Genomic DNA, 12030 nt, shown 5'->3' with positions numbered 1-12030 from the left:
CCAGCTTGGGTTGCAATATTTTAAAATTCAGAATGAAAAACAGTTAAAACAAATCACAGTTGTTGTTTGAGCCTTAAAAAACAAAGAAAAAACCCTGTTTTGCTTTGTGTAAAGGAAAGCCCCCTGCTGTATTGTCAGGCTCAAGGTGAAGATGTTCAACATCTCTGGGAAAGTGAGTGGGCACCTCTTTCATCTTCTCCCTTTCTCCTTCCTTCCTTCCAGTGTGTGCCAGTGAAGGGCCATGGATTTGTACTCGGAGCCTACAAGTGCGTTTGTAAGGCTGGATTCTATCGTCCCAAAATGTTTTCAATGAACGGCTTTCACAGTAAGTGCCTTTGCTTTGGTTTGAAAGAGAGATGGGGAGAGAGAGAGAGAAAGAGCGTATTAATAATGCAGGGTTCCTTTTTATCCTTGTCAGGGCTATACAGTATATTCCCAATGGCCTGCAACGGAGGGATTATATAATCACTTAAGGAATTTTAGCCCTGTGGTTTGTCATCTGTGATACTCTGGAGAATCCTGTAAAACATACCTACTTTTAAGTCTATTTGATTTGTAAATAAATATAATTCCCACCCCTCCTTTAAAACCTCTTTGCTGCTGGGCAGCAGCAATTTGTGGGATCAGCATTAGAGCAGAAGTGTGTTGCGTTCCCATTTATAAGCGCTTTAGTTTTGCTGATTTCCCTTTTGAAATTTCATTGTTCTATTATACATCTGTATAAACCAGCTGCTGGATTTCCCAGTGTACAGAACTTCAGGAGGCAACAAATGGAGGCTCTGGGCAATTGAGGATTTTTTGGCTCTGCGTTCAAGGGTTTAAGCCCTTCTCACCTTGCATCATTTCCTGGAAGAGGGTGTTTATACTCCCCATTGCTAGTACATAAGAGGAACCCTGCTGTATCATGCCAGAGGCTCATCAAGTCCACTATCCTATTCTCACAATGGCCGACCAGATGTCCCTGGGAAGCCAGCAGACAGGACCTGAGTGCAACAGCATTCTGTTCACATGTGATTTCCAGCAACTGGTAGTCAGAAGCATATCGCCTCCAATAGTGGAGGCAGAACATAGCCATCATGGCTAGTACAATGATTAGTTTAATTTGATCAGCCAATTACCTCCTGCTATTGCATTTAACATAAATCAGACTTGTGGACATCAAAGGAAATTCTGGCTTCTAAGGAAGTTTGGGGATAAGGAATTCTAGCCCCACAGACCAATGTACAAGAGCATCTTTCTGTCCTTGCTATGTCTTAGCCAAATATTTTTGATGATCGCAAAAGTTGGGTTAGAATTATGTCTTGAGGGGTATGCAGGGTTCAGATTTTATCCTTCCTTTGTACCAGGCTTCCTCAACCTCGCCCCTCCAGAGGTTTTTGGCCTATAACTCCCATGATCCCTAGCTAGCAGGACCAGTGGTCAGGGATGCTTGGAATTGTACTCTCAAAAACATCTACAGGGCCAAGGTTGAGGAAGCCTGTTTTATACATCGAAAGGCTGCTCAAGTCTACCATGTGATCTAGTGTAGTAAATCTCTGAAAAATTCTGGTGGGGGTTATCTCAGGATTCCCAGACCTGGAACCCAGTTTTTGAAATTGGCATACAGCCAATCCCTTCCAATCGGGATTCAGGCCTCATCATGGGACTGAAACTGCCTTGGTCGCGCTGGTTGATGATCTCCGGCGAGCTAGGGACAAAGGTGAGAGTTGTTTCCTAGTTCTGCTGGATCTCTCAGCGGCCTTTGATACAATCGACCATAACATCCTTCTGGACCGTCTAGAGGGGCTGGGAGCTGGGGGCACTGTTATACAGTGGTTTCGCTCCTTCCTCCTGGGCCGTGTTCAGAAAGTGGTGGTGGGGGATGAGTGTTCAGACCCCTGGGCCCTCACTTGTGGGGTGCCTCAGGGTTCCGTCCTCTCCCCCATGCTTTTTAACATCTATATGAAGCCGCTGGGAGAGATCATCAGGGGGTTTGGACTGGGTGTCCATCAATATGCAGATGATACCCAGCTCTACCTCTCTTTCAAATCAGAACCAGTGAAGGCGGTGAAGGTCCTGTGTGAGTGCCTGGAGGTGGTTGGAGGATGGATGGCGGCTAATGGATTGAGGTTGAATCCTGACAAGACAGAAGTACTGTTTTTGGGGGACAGGGGGCGGGCTGGTGTGGAGGACTCCCTGGTCCTGAATAGGGTAACTGTGCTCCTGAAGGACCAGGTGCGCAGCCTGGGAGTCATTTTGGACTCACAGCTGTCCATGGAGGCGCAGGTCAATTCTGTATCCAGGGCAGCTGTCTACCAACTCCACCTGGTACGCAGGCTAAGACCCTACCTGCCCGCGGACTGTCTCGCCAGAGTGGTGCATGCTCTAGTTATCTCCCGCTTGGACTACTGCAATGCGCTCTACGTGGGGCTACCTTTGAAGGTGACTCGGAAACTACAACTAATCCAGAATGCGGCAGCTAGACTGGTGACTGGGGGCGGCCGCCGAGACCACATAACACCAGTCTTGAAAGACCTACATTGGCTCCCAGTACGTTTCCGAGCACAATTCAAAGTGCTGGTGTTGACCTTTAAAGCCCTAAACGGCCTCGGCCCAGTATACCTGAAGGAGCGTCTCCACCCCCATCGTTCTGCCCGGACGCTGAGGTCCAGCGCCGAGGGCCTTCTGGCGGTTCCCTCATTACGAGAAGCAAAGCTACAGGGAACCAGGCAGAGGGCCTTCTCGGTAGTGGCACCCGCCCTGTGGAACGCCCTCCCATCAGATGTCAAAGCGATAAATAACTACCTGACATTCAGAAGACATCTTAAGGCAGCCCTGTTCAGGGAAGTTTTTAATCTGTGATATTTTAGTGTATTTCTGGTTTTTATGGAAGCCGCCCAGAGTGGCTGGGGAAACCCAGCCAGATGGGCAGGGTACAAATAATAAATTATTATTATTATTATTATTATTGAAATCTTGGCTTGCCATAGTTAGTGCAGGCCATAGTGACCTCTAGCAGGGAGATGTTGATGGGGTAATCTAGCTACAGTTCCACTAGCTAGGGTAGAGTCAGTCCCTAGGTAAGTGAACAGCATTGAGTTTGGGCAGTCTGGTGGAGGAGATTGATGATCATCTGTTCATGAATTCTCAAAGACATTTCCTGTGCATCTAGTGCTTTCTGCTATTTCTGAGTTTCTGTGCAGACCCCTGACTCTTGCAGCTGGAAAAATGGCAAGATGAAGGGGAAACTACATTACTTTGAGACAGCTGACAACATGCAGTTCTTTCCCCATTGACTTTTTTGCCATGGACAGAAGGTATCACGATGACTGCTATTCTCTTGCAATGATTAAAGGCAGAACCATATGTTACAATGAAGACATGGGGTTCTGAGCCATCCCATGTTTTCTGTGTTACCCAGCTGGGCTCCAGGAACAGAAGTAAACCCAAGGAAGAATCAATAGGCGCAGGAGGTGTTCCTTCCTTCCGGTTCTCTGCTGCAAATGCTTCCTCCATTTCCACGTTTGTATTACCTGCTTGGGAACCCATTTTTATAAATGTAATATGTAGTTCCAGCCTACAGGCAAGGGGGAAATGGCATTGCCAGTCATTCACATAGGCTTTCTCTCACACATGGCATTCCGTAGCATGGCTCTAGCTTACTAAAGGTTCCTTTGATTTATTTAGATATAACTTTATTAGCATTTGTTACTAGATTTAAAAGGGAAACGGGTGGCACTGTGGGTTAAACCACAGAGCCTAGGACTTGCCGATCAGAAGGTTGGCGGTTCGAATCCCCGCGACGGGGTGAGCTCCCGTTGCTCGGTCCCTGCTCCTGCCAACCTAGCAGTTCGAAAGCACGTCAAAGTGCAAGTAGATAAATAGGTACCACTCCAGCAGGAAGGTAAACGGTGTTTCCGTGTGCTGCTCTGGTTTGCCAGAAGCGGCTTAGTCATTCTGGCCACATGACCCGGAAGCTGTATGCCAATAAAGCGAGATGAGCGCCGCAACCCCAGAGTCGATCACGACTGGACCCAATGGTCAGGGGTCCCTTTACCTTTACCTTTACTAGATTTAAAGGTCTGGTGCAAACCGTTTACCTAGGCATTTGATGGCTGAAAGTCCTATGCCTGGCAACCCTAATATTATTAGTTTGAGGGAAGGTGGTTCCTTTCAGGAGTTCTTAACTCTTTTTAGAAGTTTAAATTTTACTGTTTTAGTATATATCGACATATCTGCCACCCTTTGAAGGAGGGCTGGCATATAAATTTAGTAAACAAATAATGAATTTTTCCTTAAAAAACCTTTCAGGGTTTTCTCACTTGAAAACAAATGGCCCACACACCAAAAACAAAAAATTAAATTAAGCAAAATACTATTGATTAAATAGTACTTACGTGCAAGTAAATTTGAGGACTTTTTTTAAAAAAGCAAAACCCTCTTTGGCATAATGTGACACATCCAGAAATTCCCTTCATCCTTGGAGATGTAGCTGTTTGATGTGACTCTCAGCCTGCCAGACAGAATATATGTGTCTTATCAAAACCAAAGGGCGAGACAGCTAGTGTCAAGAGTGGTGAAGGTTGTCAAACGATGAAAGAAAAGCTACTAATTCAAAATGTAAAATGTAGCCTGTCGCCTCCACTGCAACATAAAAAGGGCTGTTACTCTGGGAATCCAAGAGGTGATTTTGTGGAAATGAATGCACGATGAGGAACTGGTGGAGGCTGATGGTTGCTGCAAAAGAAACAGCATGACCTGGAGGTCTGTTTGCATAGCTTTTGGGGAGGGTTTTCTTTTTTCTTTTTTGGCTGAAGTCTGACAAGAAGAGAGAGATGACTCTGGACAGAAGTATTAGAATGTAAAATGTTCCTGGAGCAAGAAAACGCAGCTGTGAGGAGGGATGGCGGGACTATAGATTCAAAATAAGGGCAAAATGTATTAAGCTCAGAGCAGTGCAGAAGCTTGCGCAGGATTAATTTGTCTTAACAACTTGGGCCCAAAGTACTGCAAGGACTTCGTGATTCCTTATGCTCCACCTCAATCACTGAGATCTTCTGATGGGGCAGTTTTGGTGAAGGTTTGGCCAGCCTTTATTAGGGACCAGGTCTTGAGTGTGGCAGGCCCTGCCTTCTTATGGACATCTTTTAAAAGCTGTATTTCATTGACAGGCCTTTGGAATATGGAATGTGATTTTTAGAATTATTTTACCAACCAGTCTTTATTAGTGTTTTTTTTTAAAAAAATTATGCCATCGTAGTATTCTGTTTTTTAATATTATACACTGCCTTGTTGCATTTCAAATAATAAATAATAAATAAAATAAGGTCCATTTATAAGTGTGTGTATCTCAGATGTCAGCACCACTGTTTCAATAGGACTTCCTGCCTGGTAAGCATGTTTTGGATTGCAGCCTCTGTGGGTCATGTTTTACCTTAGCTATCTGCTAACTGAGCAGAATTTTGCTTAATTACTACAGTTATACGGTTGCTCCCTAGATGGGGAGCAGCGATTCAGTGGAAAAAACTGGGTTAGAGGGGGCCAGAAGTGCTGTTACCTTTATATATGCACACATTTTTCATTTCTACTTTAGAAGGCAATGTAGCCGGAGCGAAATTTGTGGAGATTTTTTTGTTTGTGCAGCCTCTGAGGCTCTGTGAAATTTCCTCAGCACATTAGTTTTAAAAAGATTGTTTATCTAAACTGCCAGCTCTGCAAACCCAGCAAGGAACCTGAAAGTCAAGCTGTGTTCTTGCTTGCTCACCATCATTAATAATCAAGATTTTGCCGGCCAGATGCTTTTCCCACTGAAAACTTTGCCATCCTTCTGCTTTCGGTGAGGCTGCACGGTTGTAGGTCGAGACAGAACTGGGAGGCTGAAGTGGGTTGCTGAGATAGCAGGGCAGATGCATTTCCATTTGGGGTTCTGCTCCTGATGCAAACACCAGAAAAACAGCCCAGGTCATTCCTTTTTGAAGGACCAGAGAAGGCTCAGTAGGAGAACTGACTCCAGCTGAGGGCAGGGAGAGGAAAATGGTCCTGTTCAAGGCCAAGGCCTGCAGAGGGAACTCACTGCCAAATTTAATCAGGGTCTTGAAAGGATACTCGCAGCCTAGATGGACATCAGAAGGTAGGCAGTAGGGTCAGGCATTCCCTACAGGAGTGAGGAATCGGAAGCGAAGGGCAAATATTTAGGAAATCGCAATCTTAAAGCCAGTGATCATGCTAGTCCAGCCTGCAGCTGGCCAGTGCCAGGAGTGGTGGAAGGTGCCAGCCGGAGAACCCCCAAGGGAAATCCCAGAGGAGGAAGGCTCAGAGCCCAGGGATTGGTGGTGGGACACCGATGAGATGCCAGAAGGGAAAGATTGGGAGGAGGTGCTGGATACTGGAGGGACGGGGTTTAGTGAGCAGGAGGACCCTGTGACAGGGAGCAGTTCAGACTTTGAGGCTGAAGCTGAGTGTGTGTGTGTGTCAAGAGGCTGCTGAAGAATCCAGGGAGTCCCCCTCTCCTGCTGTGACAAGCTCCCCCTTTGTCTCCAAGAACATGCAGGATAGTGGGGAGAGCAGAACAGAGACCAGAGGTGGACACATGCAGTTTGAGACTGCTTGGGAGACATCCAGAAGAGAGGGAGCCTCAGAACAACAACAACAACAACAACAACAACAACAACAACAACAACAACAACAACAACAACAACAAATTTATTATTTGTAACCCGCCCACCTGGCTGGGTTTCCCCAGCCACTCTGGGCGGCTTACAACAAAGACCAAAAATACACTAAAGGTTGGAAGGCCCCTTTAGTCCGGGCAACTTCTCTATAGGGGCAAGAGTTACTGGGAAGTGTAGCTGAGTTTGTATGTCATTCTCTTGAATAAAGAGTCACTGACAGATAACTCTGCTTCTTTGTGCTGACCTGCCTCTGACTCCAGCCCTGACAGCCAGTCTAGGCAGGCACACACAAACTGGGCTGGCACATTTCCATAATGAGCCTTGGGACCTCATACTTTGAGAAATGCTGAGACAAATTCATGGAGGATATGGCTATCAATGGCTACTAGATAGGAAGGCTATGCTCTTCCTCCACTGTTGAAGGCAGCATGCTTCTGAATATAAGTTGCTGCAAACCACAAGGTAGGATAGCCCGCATGTGCTTGGGCATTTCTTGTCGGTTTCCCGCAGGTATCTGATGTTAGAATTCCTGCTCCGTGATTGCAGTCATGGGATTGTTGTCTATCACATGACGGTGTATGTTTTGACTCCACAGAGTGGGAAGTGACGGAGACAGGATGTTTGTGTTACTGTGTTCCGTGAAGTCGGACTATTGTCCTCTGTTCTCTCTCTTTGTTGTCTGATGCTAGAGAGAGAAGGAGCCATGTTGCAGTGCTCCGTGTGTGTTTATAAGTAAATAAAATAGATTAGCCAAAATGCTGAGATGCTGAGGTCTGTTACGCAAGCTGCAAAGACTCTGCAGATCCCTAAGTGTGCCGATGTCTGTTGGCATCAGTCGCTGTGATGTTCGGGCAGAAGAAAGCTTTTGAAGCTCCCAAACGATTGACCAGGAGGGAGGGAACATGCCAGTCAGGCATGTGTCTCTGCCAGGATCCTACTCGAGAGTAGGACGGTCTTCTGCTACTACCTCCAAAATGGCAGCTTTGTCTCAAAGCTTTATATGGTTAAGAAAAACGGGAGGGTGGAACATGGGTCACCGGGAAGGCAAGCAAATGGCCCCTCCAAATACCCCCATTTTATCTCTCTCTCTCTCCTGCCCTCCCTATATCTGATACTTTTAGGAAAGGTTGCAGAGAGCCATTTTTCTGGAGGCGAGATGTTGGAGAAAATCTACAGCTGCTTACCCTGCAGGGAAGGATGTTCTTACTGCACAGATGATACTCCCTGCTATGCACAGGAGGACAAGTATTTACGGCTTGCTATCATCTCATTCCAAACTCTCTGTATGCTGCTGGACTTCATAAGCATGCTCGTGGTCTACCGGTTTCGCAAAGCAAAGGTAAACTTGGAAACATTCCCCCCCTTCTAATCTTCCTGCCTGTTTTCTTACGTGTCATAAGTGTGCTTTGCCCATAAGGGAGTGACCCAAATTTGTCACAGTCAAAATCGAAGGCTCTGGTGTAGAGGCAGAAGAGAAATTCGTTTGGTCCACATTTTGAAGCAAACCAACCTAATTTTTCATTCCTGGACTTAGATGCCAATCAGATTGTAGCTATTGATCGGATTATGCACTTGGTTGGATTTTGCAATGCGGTTCTGGTTCAAAAATGTTCACAAAAGTTTGTGTTTTAGGGGGAAACTGAAAAGCCTACAAACATGCTTATTTTAGAGGAAGAATGCATATAGAATGCATATGGAATTAGTACAATTTATATGTGTGGGTTTTTTTCATGCAACTCCCTCCCCACTGGACCTATGGACCTATGATTGGTTGTATGTGAAAATGACACAAAATGGAAACAGGCTGGTCTATCCAACCCTGGTCCATCTCTAGTCAGAAGTTAATTGCCCAGATCTGCAAAGTGCTGAATTCCAAGCTAGTTGCAGGAAGGACTGTGTTAGGCACTATGACCCTAACTGGGTGGATTTGAACTCCAACTACATGCTTGAGGTCTATGGCACAGTGGAGCTGCCCAAACTTGCAATCACAGTCCTCTAAAGGCCATCCGAACCTGCTCTGTGTGTCTTCCTCCTACCCGCTTCCCCAGCCATTGACTTTGAAGGATTTGGATTGCAGCCTCAGACTTCTTGAAATAAATAAATAAAATATGCAAAATAACTACACAGGTATTAGAAGTCACCTCAGAACTGGCCCTACTGAGCATCTTCCAAGATCATAATGACCATTCACATTATACAGAGCTTATAACCCACCTGCTCTCAGCAGTCAGAAGCCTCCTAGCCAGACATTGGAGAGACCTGTCAGGAATAAACATGGACCAGTGGTATCAAATAGTATGGGAAACAGCCTTACAGTGGTACCTTGGGTTAAGAACTTAATTTGTTCTAGAGGTCTGTTCTTAACCTGAAGCTGTTCTTAACCTGAGGTACCACTTTAGCTAATGGGGCATCCCGCTGCTGCCGCACGATTTCTGTTCTCATCCTGAAGCAAAGTTCTTAGCCCGAGGTACTATTTCTGGGTTAGTGGAGTCTGTAACCTGAAGCGCCTGTAACCTGAGGTACCACTGTACTAGAAAAACTAACCAATAAACTGAAACGGACATGGGGACAAATAGAAGAAGACTCCTTCACCCCAGTATGGCTTCCGTTTATCACATACACAGCCTAACAGCACAGCAACAAGAATCGGCCGACACCATACAGATCAGTCTGGCTTACCTGACCCAACAAGCCCTCCACAAATGCAAACAAACCCCACTGCAGTCAACCACAGACAACCAGCCACACCCTGGCCCCCCAATACCTCTCGCTACCAAGGAAATGTAATAAACGAATAGAAAGAGAACCCACCCAGTTGACGCTGACACGAAACCACACACGTACACTATATAAAAGTAATATAAGCCTCACCACTCCACCCTTCCTCTCCCCCAACCTTCTACTGTACTCAACACTAATGTCTCACAACAAATGTAACTGATTTGTAAGAAAGACTGTACAACCTGAAAGAAGAGACAAGGCATGTACTTTTGTAAACCAAGAAAATCTCTAATAAAGAAGAAAATGCTGTGACAGCTCTGTGCAGAACGATTCAGCCTTAAAATAGCCTTCCAGTTTACTCAGAAACCAGCGAAATCAAATGCACATAAAATACTTGAATCCCACTGCTCAAATTAATAGCTGCAATCACCTCTTTCTATAAATAGACAGGCATTTCTATTTAGCTTTCCTAAGCAATCATTGCAGAAGCAACTGCATCTATCTAACAGATTCTGTATTGGATAACTTCCTGTCACTTCCCCCAATTAAATGCCTGGCAGGAAACCTCAGAACTGGCTTCAACAATTTTGCTGCCTCCCTGCTTTGTTTCCACCCCCCCCCCTTTATTTCTTTCTTTCCATGGCAAATCCTTTGTGTTTGCCGTGATCATGAGACATGTGTTTGCTACAATTGTGATTTATGTTACAGCGAGAGTTGCCTGTACACCAGTCCTGTAATCCCATTACAGAGAAAAGGCATCTGTTTAACAGCCTGGTGGTAACTTATCTGAAGAGCTCTGTTCTAACTCTCTAAAGTTTTGCTTCATTATGGTAATATCATAGGCTTTTAATGGCTGTCTTAAATAACTGATACTGTTAAGGAGACATGCATCATGAATGGAAATTAGCCTCCCAAGTGTTCAGTGGAAAAACAAAGGCAGAACGCTTTTAATTCAGGGAACATAGCTTTGCGTTGGCCTTTGATAAATGAATATGCATATCTGTGAATGTACGTAATATTCTGTTGTATTATGTATATATACATAAGCATACACAAATGAGATGAGTGTCAGTTGACATTTTAAATGATCCTGATATGTCAATAAGGTAATTGTCTTGTGGCAGTGCACGCACTGGTAACTTTAAGACAGGGGTTATGGTTATTATATTCTCAATCACCTTCTGCATCTCTCTTTCAAGGTGATGTACATAATATCATAAAAAATAGCTAAAAGGAGTTATAAAACAGCACAAATAATAGTGGCAAATGAATTTAGCAAACTATTCAGCGGAGGCCTCTATGGCAGAGACCTATTCATCTAGCTTGGAAAGCTTGACAGAACTAAAAAAAAGTCTTCAGTTGTTTCTGGAAGGTGCAGATAGCTGGCACCTCTATAGGAATGCTGTTCCACAGAACAGGACCAGCCGCAAGCCAGATATCTGTGGATGTGGCACCCAGGCAAAGACAATTCCCTATGCTCACACAAAGCCCATAAGCACAGAGCAGCTATAGGAGAGGCTGCATGTAACTCCCATATCCCCAACTAGTCCAGAGGTCCCCAAAGTGGGGCAAAGGGATTACTTAAGAGGCAAGGTAGGGGGCACTGGAGTTACAGTGAATGACCATCCAACTTAGAAAACCTGGTATCACTGGATCAAATTCAACCCTTTTGTTGAATTAAAACAAAATAGTTTTATTTGGCTTTTGAATTGTTACCGGTTTGAATTGTGTTGTTGTCTTCCTTAGTGGGTTGTGCAAAGCACTATTCTGAATAATGGTTTTTACATGGTAGGGTAGGGGGCGCTGGGGATGAGTTTATGGAACCAAGGGGGCAAAGGCCTGAAAAGGTCTGGAAGCCGCTGCTCTTGCTCCAGCCTTCTTTGTGTTGCTTGCGTCTGAAGGATAAGCGACTTGTATTCGAGGCTGGATGGCATTGTGGGAGTCACACCTAGGTACCTGTGCATATGCACTGGGTAGGGAGAGGATTCTGTTGAATTCTCAGGGACCCTTCGTCCCTGAGCACCTTTCATAGCGCAGTGGAAGGTCCTTGCGGTCTCTATGTCTAAAAGCTGCTTTCTTCATGTTTACGTTTTCTTCCTTCATAACTAGATTAAGCACATTGGACAGCTCCTGGATAGCCCAGTTAGTAGAGCATGGGACTCTTAATCTCAAGGTTCTGGGTTCAAACCCCACATTGGGCAAATGATTCCTGCATTGCAGGGGGTTGGACAAGAAGAAGAGGAGGAGGAGGAGGAGGAGGAGGAGGAGGAGTAGTTTGGATTTGATATCCCGCTTTATCACTACCCTAAGGAGTCTCAAAGTGGCTAACTATCTCCTTTCTCTTCCTCCCCCACAACAAACACTCTGTGAGGTGAGTGAGGCTGAGAGACTTCAGAGAAGTGTGACTGGCCCAAGGTCACCCAGCAGCTGCATGTGGAGGAGCGGAGACGCGAACCCGGTTCCCCAGATTATGAGTCCACCACTCTTAACCACTAAGTTCCCTCCCAACTCTACAATTCTGTGTTCCTCCACCGAAGGTTCTGGTTGAAGGCAAAACACAAAACACTCCACAGAACTACGTCATTTAAACGATTTAATTACATACAATCCACAGGTTGTTGGTTAACAGCAGCAACAAAATCTGGTGTCAGCAAATACC

The 12030-nt window shown here is 45.3% G+C and overlaps 1 protein-coding gene across 1 annotated transcript in view; it reads left to right on the top strand.

The window, feature by feature from the left end:
* GPR158 (G protein-coupled receptor 158) overlaps positions 1–12030 on the top strand; it is a 124807-nt gene that overhangs the window by 60499 nt on the left and 52278 nt on the right. The window contains exons 3-4 of the mRNA XM_081834217.1: positions 223–325; positions 7772–7989. Of these exons, the coding sequence (XP_081690343.1) occupies positions 223–325; positions 7772–7989 (321 nt within the window). The remainder of the gene's footprint in view (positions 1–222; positions 326–7771; positions 7990–12030) is intronic.

This window comes from Podarcis erhardii, assembly GCF_964252035.2.
Source record: "Podarcis erhardii genome assembly, chromosome: 12".
Taxonomy (NCBI): domain Eukaryota; kingdom Metazoa; phylum Chordata; class Lepidosauria; order Squamata; family Lacertidae; genus Podarcis; species Podarcis erhardii.
This window is presented reverse-complemented; position numbering and strand designations above follow the sequence as displayed.